A 22,335-nucleotide genomic window follows, 5' to 3' on the forward strand; every position below is an offset into this window, starting at 1 on the left:
CCTGGTGAGGTCTTGGCACACGGCACACACTCCAAAGATGGCAAGGTGGCAATCGTGGCCAGCAGCTGGGTCACAGTAGCAGGTAGCAGGCTCGGGGCTCTGGGATCTGGCAAGGCCAGCACTGGGACTGACAGAGTGCTTATTTTAGGAGCAGCACACAGAGATAATGGAGATAATGAATGTGTTACAGGCACCTGAGAGAAGAAGCTAGCACCAACCTCAGGGTGAATGACATGTCCTGATGACATGTCCTGGAGTGTTCAGGGACAGCATTGCTTCGTTTTTTTTTTTTTTTTTTTCTATTCCCAAACCGTGAGTCATGTGAGACTCTAAGTTGGCGCCTGAGGGGCTGCTTTCAGGTGCTGTGAGCACACAGAGCACTAGCCACTGGATTTTTAAGATCCCACCCGGATGAGAGCACTGCCCCACCCCCTGGTTGTGCATGTCCTAGCTCACAAACTCATGCTGACAGGAACGCCCCTCACAGGTAATCAGAAAGGGAAGAGATTGCCAAGAGACCAGGGAGCTTCTCTCCGTGTCCATGGACACTGGTGCAGCTGGCACAGGGACTGGGATCTGGCAGCTGTGGGAAGGCCAGAGCTCAGCTTCGAACCACCTTCCAGTGATATTTCCATTGTGGAAAGAGGGGTGCAAGCTTAGGCATGGGGACCTAAGGGCTGAGTCTAATCCCCAGCTCAGCCCCGCAGCAACTGCATCATCTTTTGGCATGCATCTGTGTACCATGGAGTGGAGATGAACACTTGCAGTAGTCAAGTTTCTCCTTCCACTATGTGGGTTCTACAGATTAAATGTAGGTCATCAAGTGACTTTATCCAGTGAGCCATCTTGTTGTCCTTAGGCAACTAACTGGCCCTGGCTCATTGTCTTTGCCTTCCTTTTCTCCAGAGTCCAGTGGAGGACAGGAAAGCTGGCACATGGTATGACCAGTCAGGCTCACTAAATACCAGTTCCCTTATCTGGTCAAACAGTAGCTCCTGTAGGTGCTGACATTTCTTTGGAATGTGCTGGACATCCTAAGATAATAGAGCTGTGGCCCAGATGATACCATCAGTTAGGTAGAGGATAGATAAGCAGGCAGGCAAGGGTTAATCCAGCTAGGTAAGTCATCACAGGCAAGGGTGGCAGGAACTGAGGAGCCCCTCACAGCTGCCCTGGGAACACAGGGAGGCAGTGTGGAAGGGAGGGTAGATTCTGGAACTGACCTGGAACTTTCTAGATGAGCAGGGGATGATGTTCTAGAAGTCCCACAAACAGAGACACAGTGTCCTGTCACTAGAGGGTGAGCTGCGGCCAACAGCTGCATGGGTGGGCTAGCCTAAGTGGGGCAGGAAGCAAGGACAGGCGTAAGGAGGTCTGCAAGGTTTGCTGTGAACGGGGGAGGCAGTGGTTGAGACAGGAAGAGTCTGAAGGCATGGCAACCAGGACACAGAGAAAAGGGCCAGGACAGCAGAGAAGTGGAATAGTACTAGGGCAGTCCCAGGCCCACAGGGAAGTAAGTGCCCAAGGCTAGACCAGGTGGAGACAGAGGATCCGTTCTCTTCCAGCCCATACCACCCTACCTGGCCCCTCATGTCAAGATCTAGGTGTGAAACGGAACATGTACCATTCCGATCCTGACTGGGAGGTGACCGCCAGTCCTGCAGCGGCTCTTTACGATCCATCACTGTCTTGTCCTCAGAAACTAGGGAAAGGCATGGCAGGGCACTAGGGAAGCTGCTCGTGTGCTCCCTCTGACAGCTGAGAGACTCTGCTTCAACTCTTGCTTCTTCCCCAGGATGGAGTCCCACCCAGCCTCCTCAGCAGCCCTCTGTTGCCCTACAGGTGAGCCTGTGTTCTGGAAGGCCTGAGGTAACACAATAGGTGCCCCCAGCATCTTTGCTCTGTGACAGACTGCCAGGGAGGGCTGTCTCTCTGTGGTACCCAGTGAGCTGAAGGAGCTGACACAGTCCACTCACAGAGATCAGTCACTGCAGTCATGTATATAAGCTGTCCCCCCACCCCTGCCCGTTAATTCAGGTCATATGACAACTATGGTTCTATGCCAGTGACCAAGACAAAGTATTTCCAAAAGTACCTGGGATCCTAATAGAGTCTTTGTATAATAGTCTCGGGGCATGAAGACTTCCACGATGGTAACGAGACACCAGAAGGCATCTTCCTGTTCCAGGTAAAGGAGAGCCACTGCCACCAACCTGTGGGCAGACAGGGACTAGGTCAGTGCTGGCTCCGGCTCCTGCCTTCACCAATGGCCGCATCTCCTGAAGCCATTTTCTCTAGAAGTCAGAGCGATTTCTACTTCTCTAATGAAGAAAGATAAGTATTTCTGGGCAAGGGACGCATCCTCTAAAACTTGGGGACAAGTCATTCGGTTTTATTCAAAGTTGAAATTATTTCCCAATGAAATCATCTCCCTGTGATCCAACGGCCTCGTTTAAAGAAATGTTTCCCTCTTATATTTTGCTAATGCAGCTAGCTCTTTGAGCTCATTGCTTAAAATGTTTAATTGATCCTTTAATGTCACCCACTATCCAGCTGCCGGACTGCAGGGAGAAAGCAGGGATGAACAGGATCCCATGGGAGGCCTTTAGAACTTCCTGAGGTGTGCACAGGAGGCAGGAGAGGTGCTCACACACACCAACGGCTGTGTTGTTCACAGTGGAAACCTGGCCTGCCACAATCAAGAGGCGGTTGGTAATGACTCCTCCCAGTTTCGGAGTAGGCTTTCGCACAGGGAAGGGACAATGAGGCTCATGGCTGGGTGACTCCGGCAAAGTTTAGAACAGAGGCGAGTGTGCAGCTCAGTGGCACAGTGTTGCCTAGAAGTTTGCCTCAGACCTTGGGTCCAAACTTCAGCATCACAAAACAGGGGGTAGGGGATGCAGGCTGACTCGGTGGCAGAGAGCTCTTCTGACATGCGTGTTTGCCCTGAGGGCAATCCACAGACATGGAGCAGAGTTGAGGAAATGTCCCTCTGCACTTAGCTGACACAAGACCTTCTGCTTATCTGCTGAGTCAGAGGGAAAACATCCTTGCTCTCTCCTTTCTTTCTGATAAAAATGAAAGAAATCAGCAAACCTCAAACTGAAAAACAGAACCGGAGTAGGAGGCGGTGAGGGGATGACCTCAGCTTCCTAAAAGGGATGGGGAGTCGGGAAGGTGACACCCAGGGGACAGTTACACAGACAAAACCCAAATAATCAAAGGTACAGCCCCTGAGGAGGCCAGGAGTGGGGTGCAAAGTCCAAAACAGAGGCATGACGACATCTTAGACCGAGCCTGAGCATGGTAAGCACAAACCCAGAAGAGATGACTCTCACACTAAGGAACTGGGCATCCGAAAGGAGGGACATGTGCCAAGGACTCTGAGGGAAGTAGCTCCCCACCCCTACTACTAAAATTCAGAAGCTTCAACAGCACAGGGGTGGGGCCAGTCAGCGCTCCCGGCACCCTGAGGCCCGAAGACCTGGCTCCAGGAGGGCCCCCGGTTAGTATTCACGGTGGTGCCCTGGCCCCAGGGCCTTCAACTTCTAGTACGTTTCAGTCACTACAGGGTGAGCTGTGGCTTAACGTAAAATCAGGACTACATTAGGCTGGTTTTGATTTTAAATGCAGACTCTCTAGGAGAAGCAGAGAGAACGATCCCGTCCTCGGGGACGGAGAAGTCAGGGTTTCCTGGGTAGAGAGCTCAACCCTGGCCTGTCAGCAACATGGCTTCCCGGCAGCCATTGGGCTTCATCTGCGCTTTAAGTAAGTGAGTCCAGCTTGAAACCTTCCCTCCCAGAGTTCTCCCACTGCAGACACACAGTTTACCTGGGGGTGGGTCAGAAGCACGGAAGCCCTGAGCAGCCAGACTACACGCCAGCATTCAAACCTCAGGAACACACCATCTGCTTATGGGAGATCTACTCAAGCACACACAAATATTTCATCTCTCCCCCATTCCTTTTTGAGGCGGGGTCTCACTATATAGCCTCTACTGGCCTAGAACTCAATGTATAGGTCCAGGCTAGCCTCGAACTCACAGAGATCCATTTACAGTGCTGGGACTAAGTGATCACGCTCCGTTTATCTTTCTGACAAGCCTGGCTACTTACTACTCCTACTGGGAAGGAATATGAATACACCAACTGCAGTGAGATCAGAAAGCAGACAGAGGTGAAAGAGGAGACTCCTGGCAGGAAGCTGCTCCCAGTGCCCAGAGCGGGATGCTGAGAGGAGATGGGTGGGGAGCCAACTCCCGTACTCCCAAAGCCTTGTCCTGGCCCAGCACACAGAGCCCAGGATGACAAGCCTGGAACACTAACAAACCGTGAGAGGCCCTAAGTGGCTTTTACCTATGAAAAACATTCAAGACCCGTAAGAGAGTCTACTCAGTGGCTACAAAACTGAACGGATATGAATGGGAAAGATTATGGGGATGGTAGGGGTTGGGAGAGTGCTAGGGACAAGGGTGGTCAGGATGCATCGCATGCATGTGTGAAATTGGTAAGAAAAAATTAATATATGTATATATACTACACACACATACACACACACATACACACACACACACACACACACANAGAGAGAGAGAGAGAGAGAGAGAGAGAGAGAGAGAGAGAGAGAGAGAGAGAGAGAGAGAGAGAGAGAGACAACAAGTTAAGTCCTTCAAGGGCTGTTTTAATCAGCAGGAGAAAAAAACCCATTCAGGATCCTGCATAAGCAAATGGCACAAGCTTTTGCTCCACCAACTATCAAGCAGTGCAGTCAAATTCTTACGATTAAAACCCAAGTGTTAAGAGAAGAGCAAGGAAGGAAAAAGGAGATTCCAAGATGCTTCAAGTGAGCTGTCTTCTGTGCTGATTTAACCCCAGTGCGCAGGGGACTGGCCTAGGGCCCCACTTGTGCCACTGAGCCACACCCCAGACCCCTCTGCAGTCCTTGTGCTTCCTGAAGCAAAGTCTGCCTGTGTGACTCTAGGGCTGGGGTGCTGCATCATGAAAACTGTCCTGCTGCTGTCCCTCCTGTCCCCCAGGATACAAGCTTTTCTTAGGCTGCTGCCCACCTGTTGAGGCCTTGGCAGTAGCCGATATCCGGATTCCGCCAGGAGAAGGCAAGCAGGACACTGCGCAGCTTCTGTATGCCCTCCGACGTGGGGCTGGAGTAATGCTTGTTGTTGGGCAGAGTCCGGAGCAGGTCCAGCTCAATCTGCTTGGAGGCCGGGTTCTGTTTCTCCAGAGCCTTCTGGAGCAAGGTCTGGAAGTAGCCTGGCTCCATGCTGTCCTTGAACTTCCTGGTGTGACGGTCAACACACCACTTCCACACCTTGGAGCGGTGCTCGTGGGGAATGCCTGCTCGGATCAGATTTTTCAGCTCTGGAGAGCATACCATCTCCCTGTTCATTGTGCTCGCAAAATAGTTTTCCCACTTGACCCCAGTGGAAACCTCCTGGTTTTCTGTGAGGTACAGAGTCTTCAGGTCCAGTGCTCGGACCTTGGCAACCAACTTCTCTTCCTCATCATCATCAGGGACAGTCCTAAAGCCGTAGATATCAAACTCACTGTGGAGAAACAACAAGAGGGATAGTAGAAATGGCATGGTCTTGGCAAAGGGTGCAGAGAAACTGGACCTATTCGGACCGCAAAGCACATATGCTTCTAAATTGAGCACAGCCGGAAAGGTCAGACAAGACCGACTCTTCATAGTGTACAGGAAAATTCACTTTCAGATGGGTTAAAACTCCTCATATAAAGTCAGGAGGAAATATAGGCACTCTTATCAAAGAAGACTGATCTAGGCTGGGCACAGTGGCGTACACCTCTGATCTCAGGGTTCAAGAGGCTGAAGGGGGGAACTGTAAGTTTGAGGCAGGTCTGAGTGTAGCTAGAAAGACACAGAAGAAAAAGAAAGAAACAAAAAAGGAAAAGAAAAAAGAAAAAAGAGACCTCTCTATGTGGCTATGTCAGGGTACATGTCTATGTTACTTTATATATTACACTTATATACTGAACAACTTCATGTTTCAAAAGATATTACTTTAATAAAAAAAGTATCTTACTATGTTTACCAGCCTAGTCTCAAATGCCTAGGTTCGAATGATCCTTCTGTCTCAGCCTTCTGAGTAGCTGGGATTGCAGGTGTGTGCCACCATCCCTGTTCAGAAGGCTTGAAAAGGTGAAAGACAAGATACTCTCTGAGGAAGACGATGAAGACTGCCCCCAGGAGGCAGAGCTGCAGAATCCAGATGTCGGAGCCAAGGAATCTACATCTCAGGGCAAAGTCAGTGGGAAAAGAATGTGCTTGAGGTCTAGAGGAACGACTGAGATTCCCCAGCCTTGTGAAGCAGAAGAGAAAACAAGCAAGTCAGTGCAGAAACCTTGATAAAGACTCAGAGAGAGAAAGGAATCTCTGGAGATTCCGGTGTTAGGCGTTTGAGATCCAGAAAAACTAGAGTCGCTATGGACACTGAACCTAAGCCAAGGGTAACTGGAGGAGCCAAGCAAGATGCAAAAACTCTGAAGGAGGATGAAGACATTGTATACACCAAGAAGTTAAGAACAAGAAGTGAAAAACAATAAGTTGGGGGCTGGTGAGATGGCTCAGCGGTTAAGAGCACTGATTGCTCTTCTGGAGGTGCTGAGTTCAAATCCCAGCAACCACAGGGTGGCTCACAACCACCAGTAATGAGATCTGAAGACAGCTACAGTGTATTTACATACAATAAATAAATAAAATCTTAAAAAACAAAACAAAACTATAAGTTACTAGAAAAGTGAAACTATGTAGCAAAGACATTTAAGAAGGAAAAATAAATTTGACTTAATGATAAATTCCAGTGTGATTTTCACCTCCAGTGTAAAGGTGAACTGTAAATAATACTGCCTGTGTTTAAGGAAGGACGCTTTGAGCTTTCCTGGTTATACCCTCTTCAAACTCCAATGGAGGTCATGAAGGAGATCACCAGGGATCTCAGTGCAATAACAGTCTTTTAAAATGTTTGGGGTGAGCAGGCAGAAATGTGGCCCTCTGTCCTACCCAATAAAGCTCTGTGAAATTCGCTGCCAAAACAAAAACAAAAACAAAAACAAAAACAAAAAAAAGATACTCTCTTAGTTTTGGGTACAAAAACTAATCAAGGCTTTGGTGGACAGGATATGGCTCCACAGATGTCAACATCCTGCCGCTGAAATCTGTGACTAAATCCAAGGAGAGGACAGTGGCAGATGACATTAAGGTGACAGAATTAACACAGGGATATTCAAGGAACCTGGTGTCCACATGAACTCTTCGGAGGAGAAGGGAAGGCTGAAGAACAGATCAGGGGAAGATGACAAAAGAAGAGGCAGGAGAGAAGAGTGTGTCTGAGTGTGGTGTGGGTTTAAGTGTGTGAATGCACTTGCTCACACATGTGCAGGGACTGGATCAGCTGCTGATGCTTTTAAAGATGGAAGGAGCCATGAACTATGGAGTGCAGGTGGTCTCTAGAGGCTGGGAAACAGGGTCTCGCATTATATCTGCAAGGAACTGTATCTACCAACATTTTCAATGATGGAAATAAACTGTTCCCCAGAGGATCCAGAAAGGAACCTGGTCCTTGATTAAGCTGAGATTTCAGTCCAATAAGACTTTATGTTGCCTTCTGACCTATGAACTCTGACAGCAAACTTCCTGCTAAGTCTATGGTTAGTCATGGCAGTAGTATCAGATCCCAGTGCACTTCTGACACAACGAATATGCAAAAGTCTTAGAAACTTTGGAAATCTAGTAGGTTTGAAGTCATGCACTTCCTTCACATCAGGAATCTTGTTTCTCTTCTATATCCTGGAGAAATTCTTGCCTGGGCACACAGAACATATACTATGGTGTTTGTAACTAAGAAAACTGGAAAGGTGGAAAGCGCTTTTCACGAGGGGAAGCCATAATGCCACTGTGGTCTGTTTACCTAAAAGAGTCCTGCAAAGCAGTAAAGAACGCACAGTTTCCTAAACGCACATGGGGAGAATGTAACACACTTCAGAACAGCTCCCAGAGCTCACCAGTGACGACGAACAAAGCACCCATACATGATGTGGAGGCAGCACTCTTGAACTTGAGACTCTGGCTGCCTGGGCTGGGGACTTAGTCATGTGCCGTAGGATGTGCAGCCCAGATTATGCTACAGCACTTCCTAACTTACCCACCTCACTTAACAGAGTGAGAGCAAATCCACCTGCAGTGAGTGTTTAATACAGTTCTGCATGTGAACCATGTAATGGTTCCTGCATCCAGCACATCTCTCAGAATAAGTGTTCTGCAACAACAGGGTTGGTTCTATTCTCAAAGTCCATTTCTGTCACTTGACAAGCACAGTCAGTGCTGGTAGGTAGGATCTGTCAGCCTGGGGAGGGGCCCAAGTATGTCAAAGGTCTCTGTCTGAGGTTGGAGGAAAGGTAGAGGAGGAGACTGCAAAGAGCAAGGGACAGAAACAGTGCTAGATCTGAGACAGAGACAAAGAGGTTACACCAAGTGAACTTGCAGATTAATCCTAGCCCTGACACTTTGAGACTGGTCAGAAATATATTATATGAGCCTTTAATCTGAGATCCATTCTAGGTACTTTGACCTCATCTCCCCCCTCCCCCACAAAAAGATGCAGTATTTTATATGTATATGTTCAAGTGCATCTTGGGAGGTGGGTGCATGGTTTGTCTCAGATGGAGTGGTCCTGAGCTACTCAATTAGGTTCTAGAAATCACCCTCCTACACAATGAAAAGCCAGCTTCTCTCCATGGCCTGTTTGCTTTTAGTCCCCACACCCCAGATGGGATGCACCTGTGTCACGAAAGGGCTCCCATTCTTTAGAAGTCTGGCCCTTGCAGAAGGAGGTACGTATGGGAGGTGAGGCTACTTTGACATGGTCTTGGAATCAATAGGCCTAGGCCGATTCCAGTTCCAGCACATGATTTCTGTGGGAGAATGACAATACCTGCTTTGCCTGCCCGACAGCACTGGCCATCGGCATCCAGCATTAAGTGCCCTGTGGATGTCTACTGCCGTGGAAAGGGAACTTGGGGAATGGGTCGACGGCCCCAACAGACTGAAGCAGATTTACCTGACCAGATGAGGCTTAACGAACGCTTGCTCTGGCTGCTCTTGGCTCTCGACCTGCAGAGCATCCTCCAACAACTGGGCTATGACATCCCTGGCAGGCCCCTTTTCTTCTGAGCAAACTGGTGTCTTCATTTCTTGGAGCAGTATCAAGTATTTACTTTCAACCTGGCAGAGCTTGGCTTCCAGGCTAGAGTACTAGAGAGAATGTAAGGTGTTACCTCCACCCAGAGACAAATACTGGAAAAGCAAGCCTTAGGCATCATAGGCAACCAATAAGCCCAAAGCAGCACACTCAAGAAGACTAGGAAGTGAGCCTGCTGCAAATAAAACAGGCACAAAGTTAAGTCAGGGTTAAAAGAGCCTGCTATGCACCCCCCCCCCTTTTTCTAAGCACAGAGAGGTGCTGATAAACACAGGAACCACTCTTTAACACGGTTAGAATGAGCAACAGAAACTGGGTCATGAGCCAATGGCTGAGGTCAAGTCTACCCCTACTTGATTACATTGGCCATGAATGCTGCCCCCTGCCCCGTGCATACCAACTTTGTTAGGACATCATGGCCAGGCAGGATTAGTTCCTATCTGCTACCCGATCAGAAAAGTCAACTTTCCCCTGGCAAATATGCAGGAATAAGGTTTTAGAAATGTGCTTGGAAGGCTGCTCAAAAATTGTATCTGCACGCAGCAGCTGTTGACACGTGCCAGGCATTTATAACTCACAGCTGGGATGCCTGTGGCCCCTTAGCCTTTCCAAAGCCCTCTGCAGCCGTAATCTTAAACCGACCCTGCTGGATCTACGGGGATGGTAATCTCACCTCTCTCGTCTCACACTCGTGAAGCTAAGTCTCAGCAGAATAAACAACAAACTAGGTAACTTTCATCTGGAGTGACCCCTATGACTGCACTTTCTTTTCATTCTGAAAACACATGATGAAGGCCACGTGTGAGAGTTTGTCATCAACCGAGAAGATGTACTCTACATTCTTTTCGTGCACTGATCCCAGCAGCCATGTTTCTCCCGTCACGGTGGCTGGGTGGGTTTTAAAGCACATCTGCTCAAGCGTGGTTTCCGGCCTCCCTTCAAGTGCTAAGATGAGTCTTGACTTACCTTAGCCATCAGATCCCTCTCTCTCCTTTCTGCACTTCTTCGTAGAGCCGAGAGTTCCAAAATTTCCTTGTTTAGAAATTTATTTTGGCTTTTGTACCCTTGCAGACTATCCTGTTGGGAAATTATTTTTTTTTAATCAATTGATGTGGGTTGCATGTTGGCTAATTATCCTATGTAATTAGCATCTTTGAGTCCTGCCAAGTGAGAGCAAGTTCTAAACAACTTGGAAGATGTTAGTAGGAGCTTTCTGATGAATCTTTTTGGCCATTTGTGGCAACAGAGGGAGGTGGGAGAATATTTACTTAGCAGCGCTGGTTTTTCTCAGCTGATGGCAGAAGTAAACAGGAGGTACTTAACTCTGGTCACACCCTGAGTCGGTGATGAGAAAGAGCAGTCATTTAATATTAGTTTAAACTAGAGAGATTGACTGTATTTTATGTAGGTTCTCATATTTACTTATATAGTTCTATTTCTTTTTTTTTTTAAATTATTATTTATTTATTATATGTAAGTACACTGTAGCTGTCCTCAGACACTCCAGAAGAGGGCGTCAGATCGTGTTACTGATGGTTGTGAGCCACCATGTGGTTGCTGGGATTTGAACTCGGGACCTTTGGAAGAGCAGTCGGGTGCTCTTACCCACTGAGCCATCTCACCAGCCCCTATAGTTCTAATTCTAAAGGCCATAAAAATATACAAAAGCCCTTAATTAAGAAAGGCATGCAGCGATGAACACTACGGTCTGTGGTGCATCAGGTACTTTGGAGACAGCACACTCGTCTCTTCCGTACAGTGCGGTTTCAAACTGTGGGAAAGCCGAAGGAGGACATCAGGACAGAGGGTGGAGTTCAGTGGTAAAGTATCTGCCTATCAGATACATGGCGCTGGGTCCAGTCCCCAGCACCACCTCCCAAATTATCAAGAACACAGTTGGCCCTTCACTGGATTGACCAACTGTTTACTTCTGCAACATTTATTTTATATTCAGAGAATGTAAAGGTTGGAGACAAAGGTTTTTTTTCCTCCCTCCTTCCCTCCTTCCTTTCTTCCTATCTTTCTTTCTGGTAAATACAGGATCTATTATGTAACTTTGGCTGTCCTGGAACTCACTATGTGGACCAGTCTGGCCTTGAATGCAGAGGTTTGGCTTGCCTCAGGCTCCTGTGGTCACAGTTCTCCCCTGTTCTACTAGAAGGAAGGTGTGACTGAGTAGGGAAGAGTGTTCATGTAAAATGCCCTGAAAACAAGTTCACACACTCCTTAGATCATCCTCATGATAAGTCAAGGAGGCTTCTAAATAAAGATGAATGAGAACCAACCATCTTTAAGGCTGTGGTTGGTGAAGAAGCCTTATAAATGCCATCTTTTGTAACCACATCCTCCCTCTGGCCCTGACCATTTCTACATACTTCTCTAGATACTCCCCCGTCTCCAGAGGCTGTAGTCTGTCCCGATAAGACAGAACTAGGAAGGTTTGAGAATATAAACTGCTTTCTACAGGCAGCACTAAGACCTCTTGTGAAAAGAAAAAAACGAAACAAAAACAAACAACAAGCATCCAAGCATGGCCACTCCCACCTGGGAATCTCAGTGCCCTGGGCATGGGGACAAAGGACTGCCTTGAGTTTGAGGCCAACCTGGGCTACAGTGATTTCTGCGTCAGCATAAACTACAACACGAAACTTTGTCTCAAAATATAAATAAATAAAATAAAGGCTGTTTTATAGTAGATATAAATATGACATAGCAAGAGGTGTTTTGGCTTCTCACTAATAAATCCGACTGGGAGCTGTGGAGAGGTCTTAGGTGGTAAAGTCTATGCTGTACAAGGATGAGGACCTAAGTCTGGATTTCCATTACCACATAAAAGCCTCCTGTGATGGTACTTCTATAACCCTGGTGCATGGAGTGCGGAGACAGGAGGGTCCCTGGGGTTTCCGGGCCAACTAGTAAGCTCTGGGTTAAGACTTTCTCTCAAAAAAATAATGTGGAGTGGTATGAAGAGTACCAATACCTAGCTTCCACATGCATGAGTATACCCATGCACACCACACACACACACACACACACACACACACACACACAAAACAGACCATGCCGGCTTTGTGTTGTCACTAAAACAGACTACCCACACATCCCAGCCCTGCAGCCACTGTCTCAGTGTCCACAAGTGTCCCCAGCCTGCCGGGCACTCACTCAGCTCACTGCTGTCAAATGAAAGGTGCTGGAAGCCATGAAGCACATGCTCTATCATGATCTCAAGCAAACACACCTGGACTCGTCAAGGGTAAACTCCATTTGGAACTCAAACACCTAGAACCAGTGGCCGCATGGAAATACTGGGGGTGGCAGATATACCGGGGTCTGCTGGAGTCGGCTGGGCTCTACCTGATGCCCAATGTCCCAGAGGATGTTTGGCTACCTAAACTGTCTCTGGCGGAGTCTCATGAGCTGCTGGTCTTCTCCACAGCCTTCCTTACACAGAGCATCTCTCTGCTAGGACCAGCAGGATGCTCTACAGGCAGAAGAGGCAGGCTGCCCCTGCTTCCCACAGGGAGCGTGTCCCTCCTCCCTCATATGTTGCTTATCATTCCAGTTCCTTTCTCTTCAGGAGTCAGCCTCTTAGCCCTGGGCTACCTCAGAGAGGAGCACTGGGAAGACAGCTCCGTCCTTCCCTCTAGGTGCAGCTGGGCATGACTCTGCCTGAGCAGGTTTCTATTCCTGTCTGCCTGGAACTGGGTCCACCTTCATAGCCAGCCCTACTCTGACTACTAGAACAAAATTCGTACCCAGGCCTGTGGGAGGCTATACAAATTAAGTCTGTGTTTGTCTTTATGTGCACAGAGGGGAAACTGACAACCTCCTTGGCGTAGTGAAGTCTTGAGGGTGGGAAAGTCAGAGGGGAGGGGTGTTTCAGCTTTTTCTGTGCTAGGGACAGGAAGAACTGAAAGTGTCCCAGGTGATGGCAGCAATGGCAACGGTGTTGGAAGTGCTTGAGGCAGTTCCTGAACATGCCTGGGATTTGAGCGGAAGCCTCTTTCTGCACTCTCTTCCCCCAGCTCTGCTCTTACCAGACCAGCTCATGATAACCTGACCTCTAGGGGTCAGCGGGGACAGAACTAACTGAGTTTGCAATGTCTGTCCAGAAAGCCAGCCCACATCCTGTCCTTACTTTTAGCCTGTCCAGCTCCAGTTGGTCCCTGCTGGCCGGGATGGCCAAAGGAGAGCTGGGCCCCACGGTGGGCGAAGACACGCTGCCCTCACATTCGCTGAGCTTGATGATGACCTCGTCCTTGGCCTGGATGGTCTCCATCAGCATCCCGAGCCGCTCATTGAGCTCTCCCACCTTGCTCTTCAGCGTCCTCACTTCCTGCTGGAGGCTTTCCTTCTCCAGGCTGAACCTCTCCAGCTGGCCGCTGAGGCCCAGGATCTGCTCATCCTTCTGGTGCAGGAGCTCCAGGGTGTCCCTGGGGAGCCCCTGGCTGATCTGGGGGCTCGTGAAATACTTGTCATATTGTGATGATCGGACTGTCTGCTGGAGCAGCCGAATGAGCTCCTAGGAGCCGAGAAGACAATGAGGTGAATGGTAAGAAAGCCGGGGTGTGGGGGAGAAAAGCAGAAATCATAACAGTGTTATATAAGCAATCACTGGAATCCGAGGAAATGCAGAAACAAACTCCACTGGAAACATTTTAATGTTGAACTTCCTCTTGAAAGATCTCAAAAATAGAGAGGGGAAAAAAAATGTACTCCACAAATACAGCCTGAAGAGAACAATAATAGGAAACAGGAAATAATGGATGTGCGTGCTGTAATTAGCAATGGTTCCTGGCACATGCTTATCAGCGCTCAGGGATCTGTGAAGTATTGCGTGGTGGCACATGCCGATAATTCCAGTTCGGGAGCAGGGGGATCAACTGCTCCAGGCCAGCCTAGATGACACAGTGAGATGCTGTCTCGAAAATAAATGAATAAATAGAAGTGTGTGTGTGTGTGTGGGGGGGGTAGGAAGATGACTCAGCAGTTAAGAGCACACATTGCTCTTGCAGAGGACTGGAGCTTGATTTCCAGAACCCACATTGGGAGGCTCGCTGAATCTGACACTGGTTTCTGGCTTCTGTGGATGCCAACGTTTATGTACTCATACAAATAACTAAAAATAAAATAAAAAGGGGGGGGGGATCCAGCTCTACAGTTCACTGAGCTGTCCAGCAATTAGGTAGAAGAAATTCTTACCAGCTTGGAAAAATGGTCTGACAGGATGTGTAAAGTTGAGAGAACCAGAGGCTCGAGGCTGAGGAGCTGGGCATGGGTACAGAGAGGAGCACCTTGTAACCTGCCCATGGTCTAGGGTCTTTGAATAAACATGGGCATAGCTCAGGGCACAGGATGGCAGCACAAGTCTCGGGGAAGGTCTCCCGAATCTCTGGCCCACCGAAGGCACACAGAAATCAAGCGACAGTTACCTTCTGACTGGACAGGTCCTTCTTGAGTTGCTCCAGCTCCTCCTGCTGGCTTTGAATCTGCAGCTGCATTTCGGGGACTGGCTTAGTGAGACCTCCGCTGCTGCCCTCGATCAAAGGATCACTACTGCTGTGGCGGTTTTTGTATGACCCAATTATATCTTTCAAGGGGCGCTTTCCTTTGTAAGGGTTCCGTCCAAATTCAAAGGGGAATCCTGAACTAGTGACTCCTATATTTAAAAAAAAAAAGTGTTTTTGTTTTTGAGTGTGTCAAACCTTCTGGTATTCTTACAAATCATCCCGAGGGTTGTGGACCCATCAACCCATGCAGAAAGCAGGGCAGCGGCTGTGTCTCCTTGTCCCACCTCACTGTACAGAAGCCCCGATAGGTCTGAAGCAGCTGAATCTTTGCTGGACCACTCTTTACAGAAGACTACAGCATGAGCATTGTGAAGAAAGCTGAGGTGCACCAGGTAAGCCCTGGCTTCTTACTTTTACATTTGTTTTTGGTTAAAAACAAAAACATTAAGTCCCTAGCTTTCATCAGTACCAGTAAGCTGCTGGCTTAAGGCATTAACACACGGGCCTTTGGGAGACATGCTAGATCCAAACAAGGCCCCGAGTCCAAAGCACTTGCCTCTGTGAGCTGTCATATAGCAGGCACACCAGGCCTCCAGTGTGACTTTTTAGAGTGTGACTTTATGTATAAGCTGACCCAAAAAATTAAAATGTATGCTCAAAAATACAAGCTTGAGACACAAAAGTACTACGGCCTTTTGATTACTTAAAGCTAGGAGAGACAAAGGCATCAGTGCTGTCAGAAGTGCACAGTGGCCCCTGGGCTCACGCAGAGACTGGAAGCCTGGGTGTTCAGCAGCCCTGGGCACCCAGGTGGCACTGGAGGCCTGGTGTGCCTGCTATATGACAGCTCACAGAGGCAAGTGCTTTGGACTCGGGGCCTTGTTTGGATCTAGCATGTCTCCCAAAGGCCCGTGTGTTAATGCCTTAAGCCAGCAGCTTGCTGGTACTGATGAAAGCTAGGGGCTTAATGTTAAGTCTTTTAGACAGTGGTACCCCGAGCTGCCTTCTCTCTTTTGCTTTCTGGCCACACAGTCCCACAATGATGCACTTCTACAGGCACAAAGCAATGGGTTCAGTTGGTCATAGATTAAAATCTCTACAACTGTGAACCAAAATAAACCGTTGCTCTACATAAAATAGCTTCCCTCAGTTACTTGTTACAGTAATAGGAATACGATCAATCTAGCCAGTTTTCCAGAATCTATGATACTATGTTCTCTCTTTTTTTTGAGTACATATATCAAATTTCTGTAAAGAAAGATGGTTGGTGTGTGTGTATGTTTCTGAGACATGCAATCCTCCTGCTTCGACCTCCCTGGCCCCAGAACTACCGGTATATGAAATAATGCCTGGCTTAATAAGTACAAAGTTTCTTAATTCAGCACCTCTGTGATGCACAGAGGAATAGCATCTTAAATCTCCTGGAGGAGGTTTGTAGCTGCTGGGCTGCGTGGACATCTATTCCTTGCAGCCCTTTACAAACCTTTAAGAATTATTGCCCACACCCTCTCCCCACCCCCTCCTATAACACAAGGCCCTACACTCATGCTTCTAGGGCTTGGCCAGTCAAGAGTCTCCTCTATCCCCAGAGGTAACAAATGCAGCAGAGAGAGCAACAGGGCACAGGCGCATACACACCTTTATTCCCCTCAGGCATTGGCTTCTTCCTGTCTTCCGGTACCAGGGACTCCTCCAGGTCCTTAGGAGGCGGGTCTAAAAGTTCCCACTCTTCATTGGTGTAAAACACGGTCCTGCGACTCTCACTGTGCCCTCTCCCAGGACGGAATGACGACATTGAATTTCTATTTAAAAACAAGAAAGGGCAAAGCAACACATGGCTGTATATAGGACTGATAAAAATGGAGATCTGATAATACCAAATGTTGGTGAAAATACAGAAAGTAGGAAAATAGACATTGCCAGTGTGAGTATACACTGACAGCGAGTATCTCAGAAAGTAGCAATGCAAAGTTAAATCGAAGCATTTCTTAAAAAAACAACCCCCTGAAAAAAACCTTACTTATTTATTTATTTTTACAAATCACACATCGTGATCAAGCAGACCCAAAGTCTATGCATCTCAGAGGACTTCTGTAAGTTACATCAGCTATTCTGAAGCCGGGAAGTTTCACATTGGACTTTATACTTTCACTATGAGAACGGCCTTTCTCAAGATGCCAGCATTCCTAAGAGACACCACAACACAGACTGCATTACCCATGTTAACCACTCCTTGCACTGATGGTCACCTGACTGTCAGCAGAGATTCAAGTGGGGAAATGTCACTATAAGAACTGGTTATATATAGGAAAAAAAAAAAAAACTTGAATCTTATCTCACACCACACATATGAACTAATTCAAAATATACTGTAGAGGCAGGTTGTTGTGGTGTACTCCTGTGATCCCAGCACTTAGGAAGCCAGGGCAGAAGGTTCCTAAGTTCCAGGCCAGCCTGGGCTATACAGTGAAATCCTATTTCAAATTAAAAACAAAACACGCCTCACCAAAACACAAAACTTCTAGAAGAAAACAAAGGAGAAAGTGCTTTTGACATTAAGTTAGACTTTCTTCCCTGTAATCCTAGCATTTGTGAGGCAGAGGCATGCAAATCTCAGTACGCTTGAAGCCAGCTTCAGAACTGAAGCTATGCAGTTCTGGGCCAGCAAGGGCTACGTAGTGAGACCCTGTTTGAGATGGTGGGGATGGGAGGGAGGGAGGGAGGGAGGGGAAAGAATACGTGCATGTTCCCTCATGAGCCCTCTCTTAATCTCTGGCCTCAGGCAACCTCCAGGCTACTTTCTTGAACTATAGCTGTGCTTTTGTAAGAATTTAAAATAAATGAGCTCTTGTGGCCTATACCTGTTGTATTCATCATTTACTTGACATAACTCTTCAAAGTGACTGCTTCTTTTCACGTTCCCTCCAACACTACTGGCCGGTTCCAGTTGCTCCACATCCTCCCGAACACTAGCAGATAACTGCTGTTTTTAACTTTAGCTCTTGGGGGTGTGATGCATTTTTAACTAATATATGATAACTAGTGATGCTTTTTAAAGTACATTTATATGTTATTTTGTGTGTGTGTTTTGCCTGCATGTATATCAGAGTACCACATGCATGCCTAGTGGTGGATGCCTGGAACTAAGAGCTATAAATGGTGGCAAGCTGCCATGTGTGTGCTGGGAATCAAACTGGGGTATTCCGCAAGAGCAGCAGGTGATGTTATTCAATGAGCCACCTCTTCAACCTTGATGTTATTTTACTAGCCATTCCTAGACAGCTACCCCTCATTTTAGGATGCGTTACATGGTAGGATTATGTCCTAGTAAACCCAAACATAAATTGAAAATACTGAAAGGCAAACATGCTTTTTAGATACCTAATCCCGCAAACATGGCTTAGCTTCATGTACTCCGTAGAGGACCTGTTGTTCAGTTCACACTTGCTGTAGCGTGGCTCACTGGAAGTTAATCCTGGCTCTGTGTCTCTATGCATATTAGTAGCCCAGAAAAAAAAAAAAATCAAACTTCTGAGTATGGTTTGCAGTGAATGTGCATTGCTTTGGAACTGTCATCAAGTTTTTTAAAAGAAAATCTTAAGTCCAACTTTACAAGTTAGGAAACTGCGTGTATTTTTCTTTTTTCTTTCTTCCTTTTTTTAAAATTTACTTTTCTCCTCTCTTGATCATTTTTAAGTTGAGTTGTTTATTCATCTTACTGAGCTGTAAGCATTCTTAAATATCCTGAATATGAGCCTTTTGTCAGGTATATATTTTGCAAATATTTTCCAAAGGAGAAAGGTTTTCATAAACTCAGTTTTCCTCATTTTGTCTTATAGATTGTGCTTTTCAAGTTCTCTTTAGAAAGTCTGTCTAATGTGGGACTGTGGCGATGGTTTAGTGTGGAAATAAACTTGACTTGAGTTTGGACCCAAGGGTCCCGTGTAAAAAGCTAGGTGTGTGTCTGTAATCTCAGCACCGGGGAGCTGGAGAGAGGCTCATCTTTGCAGTTCATTGCCTAGCCTAGGTTCAGAGAGAAACCCTGTCTCAAAAAATAATCTGAGAAGTGAGTGATTGAGGCAGACACCTAAGGTTGGCCTTTGGCCTAGACACACACTGAAGGTGAGAAGGGAAACTAGAGACTCTCCAGTTTGAATGAGTCAGATGGCACGGTTGTATGAAGAAGCAGCTACATCTCATTACTTTATTTCTGGTGTGTGTTGTTATGTGTGTGCACACCTACATATGTGCAATTGTGGTTTCCTGTGCATGTATCTGTGAAAACCAGATGTCAGGATCAAGTATTTCTCTATTGCTCTCTGATTCTTTTCTTTTCTTCCTTTCTTTTCTTTTCTTCCTTTCTTTTCTTTCTTTCTTTCTTTCTTTCTTTCTTTCTTTCTTTCTTTCTTTCTTTCTTTCTTTCTTTCTTTCTTTCTTTCTTTTTGGCTAGAGAGATGGCTTAGTGGTTATGAGCATCAGCTGCTCTTGCAGAGGACTTGGGTATAATTCTAACACACACCCACTGGCCTCTCCCAACTGCCTGTAACTCCAGTTTCAGGAGTTATGATGCCCTCTTCTGGTCTTCGTGGCACCAGGCAAACATGCAGCACACAGATATACCCAGGCAAACATGCAGCACACAGACATACATATACCCAGGCAAACATGCAGCACACAGACATACATATACCCAGGCAAACATGCAGCACNCAGGCAAACATGCAGCACACAGACATACATATACCCAGGCAAACATGCAGCACACAGACATACATATACCCAGGCAAACATGCAGCACACAGACAGACATATACCCAGGCAAACATGCAGCACACAGACATACATATACCCAGAACAGTCATGCTCATAAAATAAGCATTTTGCATATTTACGGGAAGAGGAGGGGTGGGTACTGTGGTCTATGTGGGAGGAGGCCTGAGGACTGTCTTCCAGATCTCAGGGAATCAGAGTTGGTGGCAGACACATCTGTCTGCCCGGTGGTATCTCACCAGCCCTCTCCATTTTATGTTTAAAAAAAGGTTTTGCTGAACCTGGCACTCACTGTGTTAGCTAGACTGGCTGGCCAGAAAGCTTTTAGGAGCCCCTGCCCAGGACTGGGGTTACAATGTGGACCCAAATGCTTGGCTTTCACATGGGTACTGGGGATCCAAAATCAGGTCTTCAGCTTAAGCAGCAAGCACTTTATGCATTGAATCAAGTCCCATAACATTTGTGTTTTATGTAGCTTTGGTTATCATGGAACTCCCTCTGTAGACCAGGCTGGCCTCAAACTCAGAGATCTGCCTGCCTCTACCTTCCAATATTTGTGTTTTTAAAAGCATGGTTTACTCCCCTGTATTTGAATTTTACTAAAGTAATTTAAAGTTTTAGAGGAACAAAAAGAACTTATATAGCACACATAGGTTCTCATCCTGCTGGTAAAATATGTGACTTTGTGTGCACACATGAGCATGCACGCACACACGCATGTAGTTTTAAAATTGAGTCCCTAGAACTGGTGACCACACTAAGACCTGGCAGCTGTTTTCTTCCTGAGTACTGAGACCACAGGTGGCACACAGAGTAAGCATGTTCCACGGTTCTCACAGCTTAGTGTCTTCTGGTGCCTGGCTCTGTGCAGGGTGGCCTTTTCAACAGCCAGGGGGACCTATGAGAGCATGCTAATATCATAGTCAACTCTGGTTTCACAACATCTCAAAACTGTAGAGTGTGTGATTTCAAAAATGTTGCTCTGGAAGAAAAGGAAGTCTCACAATGCTTCATCTACCCTTGTACATTCCCAGCACCTGCGAGCCCGCCCACAGTTCTAGGGACATTTTCCTGGCCTGGAGCTCCTTGTGTCCTGCCTTCCTATGACATGTTTCAGGAGTTAAAATCTCCTTGCCATCTGGCATAGCTTCAAAATGTGTTCTTGTTCTTTCCCTCCAGAACGGTGTGTGGAGCGCACTGCCAGTGAAGAGTGTGCTCAGGGGAGTGAGCTTGGCCTGGCACTCCCGTTCTTAGAGTCAACAAAAAAAGGAGAAACCAGAGAAGACCCAAACCCTGCCCAGGCAGGAAGAAAGGCAGTTCCAGTAACTAACTTCCACGCCATCTGCTCTCCCCAGCAGGGTTGGTTTCCAGGCTGTCGCAAACCCCTGCAGTTGAAGGACAGCTGAGGGACAGCCTAGGGTGCTGTGACAACTGCCAAGGCTTGGGTAATGGAGAAGTGAGATTGGCTTCAAAGAGAACTCCCTTTCAGCTCAAGTATTATTCAATCAAGCCCTGGTGAGTGTGTCCTTGGCAGAACTCAATTCTTGATCGTGCAACACACTGTGCCATATGGGGCACACTTTCCAAAATAAATCAATATAATTTAAATGAATTAAAATACCACAATGATTTTATCCTCAAATACTCACTGTAATCTCCATGAGCAAGTGGACATTGGGAGTTGAGAGAAGTGTTTGGAAATGCCCTATCAAATCTCTCCAGAGCCTTTAATTTCACAAGTTGCCTGCACAGCATGGCTACACTGTGGCCAGCACCCCAACTCTTCAGTGGTGAGAGGCTGTGCTAGGGTGAGTTTGGACTGACAGAAGGCTGGGGGCAGCAGGGGAGCAGGCTAGCCCAGAGGCAGCACTCAGCTCCCTTCCCTCGGTCATAGTCAGAGAAACCTAACAGGACATAGCCTCTCACTGACACCTTCCTCCATGAAGGTGACTCAGCTTGGCCCCCTCTGAAGTGATGACCAGATGCCCACAGCTAGGGGACAGGTTAAATAAATCAGGGCACAGCTATACAAATGAACTCTGTGGACCAGCCCCAACAGAGCTACTGAGTTAGGGCGTTCCAGACTAGATAGGCCTCAGCTCTGGGAATCCTGAAGCTGTCATCCACACCCTGTTGCTGCCAAGCCTCATGCTGCAGCTAAGAGACGGCTCTGGTGAGTGGGCCTCATGAATTGGTGGACACAGAGAAGCACATCCAGGGGAAAGGTCCGGAGGACGCTAAGGCATGGAGACAGTGTGTACTGCAGGGTCTCTTAACAGGCAGAGAGAATTCCAGGGTGCTTACATATACAAATTCATTTCTAGTAGCTACCTCTTGAGTATGGACTTAAAAAGGCTTCACTTTTTGGCAGAGCCCCTCAGCATGAGCAGGCTTCTCTCTTTACAAGCACGCCTGCCTTTCACCATCAAGTGGAAAGACGACTAAGGAAAAGGACAGGCTGAATGGAGCTGGTGGGTGGCAGCTCTCAAGCCAGGTGGCTCTGGGTGAATGTGCACAGTGTCTAAGAGGAGATGCAGGGGAGGGGGAGCATGTGCCATCCAAGGGAAAGCTGGCTGTGGTGGAATAAATAATGCCCACTGCCCATGATGTGCACATCTGAATCCCAGGAAAGGGACTCTGCTGTTGTGACCACACCAAGGATCTTGGGTTGGGGAGGTCATGCTGGGTTATCTGAGGCAATGGGAAAGCCTATCTTTCTTGTCATCAGAAGGGTTAGATCGGAGAGGCTAAGAGGGCAGAATGAGTTTATGAGACTTGGGTTAGCTGGTTGATGACCTTGGATAAGATAAGACACAGAAGGAC

At 47.3% G+C, this 22,335-nt stretch overlaps 1 protein-coding gene across 1 annotated transcript in view; it reads right to left on the minus strand.

The window, feature by feature from the left end:
* The window catches only part of Tbc1d2b (TBC1 domain family member 2B), a 71,879-nt gene that overhangs the window by 11,299 nt on the left and 38,245 nt on the right, over window positions 1–22,335 (minus strand). Inside the window, exons 3-10 of the mRNA XM_021207823.1 lie at window positions 20,539–20,761; window positions 16,381–16,544; window positions 14,665–14,891; window positions 13,371–13,754; window positions 10,199–10,309; window positions 9,092–9,285; window positions 5,066–5,560; window positions 2,096–2,213 (exon numbers count right to left, since the gene is read on the minus strand). Of these exons, the coding sequence (XP_021063482.1) occupies window positions 2,096–2,213; window positions 5,066–5,560; window positions 9,092–9,285; window positions 10,199–10,309; window positions 13,371–13,754; window positions 14,665–14,891; window positions 16,381–16,544; window positions 20,539–20,761 (1,916 nt within the window). The remainder of the gene's footprint in view (window positions 1–2,095; window positions 2,214–5,065; window positions 5,561–9,091; window positions 9,286–10,198; window positions 10,310–13,370; window positions 13,755–14,664; window positions 14,892–16,380; window positions 16,545–20,538; window positions 20,762–22,335) is intronic.

This window comes from Mus pahari, chromosome 10, assembly GCF_900095145.1.
Source record: "Mus pahari chromosome 10, PAHARI_EIJ_v1.1, whole genome shotgun sequence".
Lineage (NCBI taxonomy): Eukaryota > Metazoa > Chordata > Mammalia > Rodentia > Muridae > Mus > Mus pahari.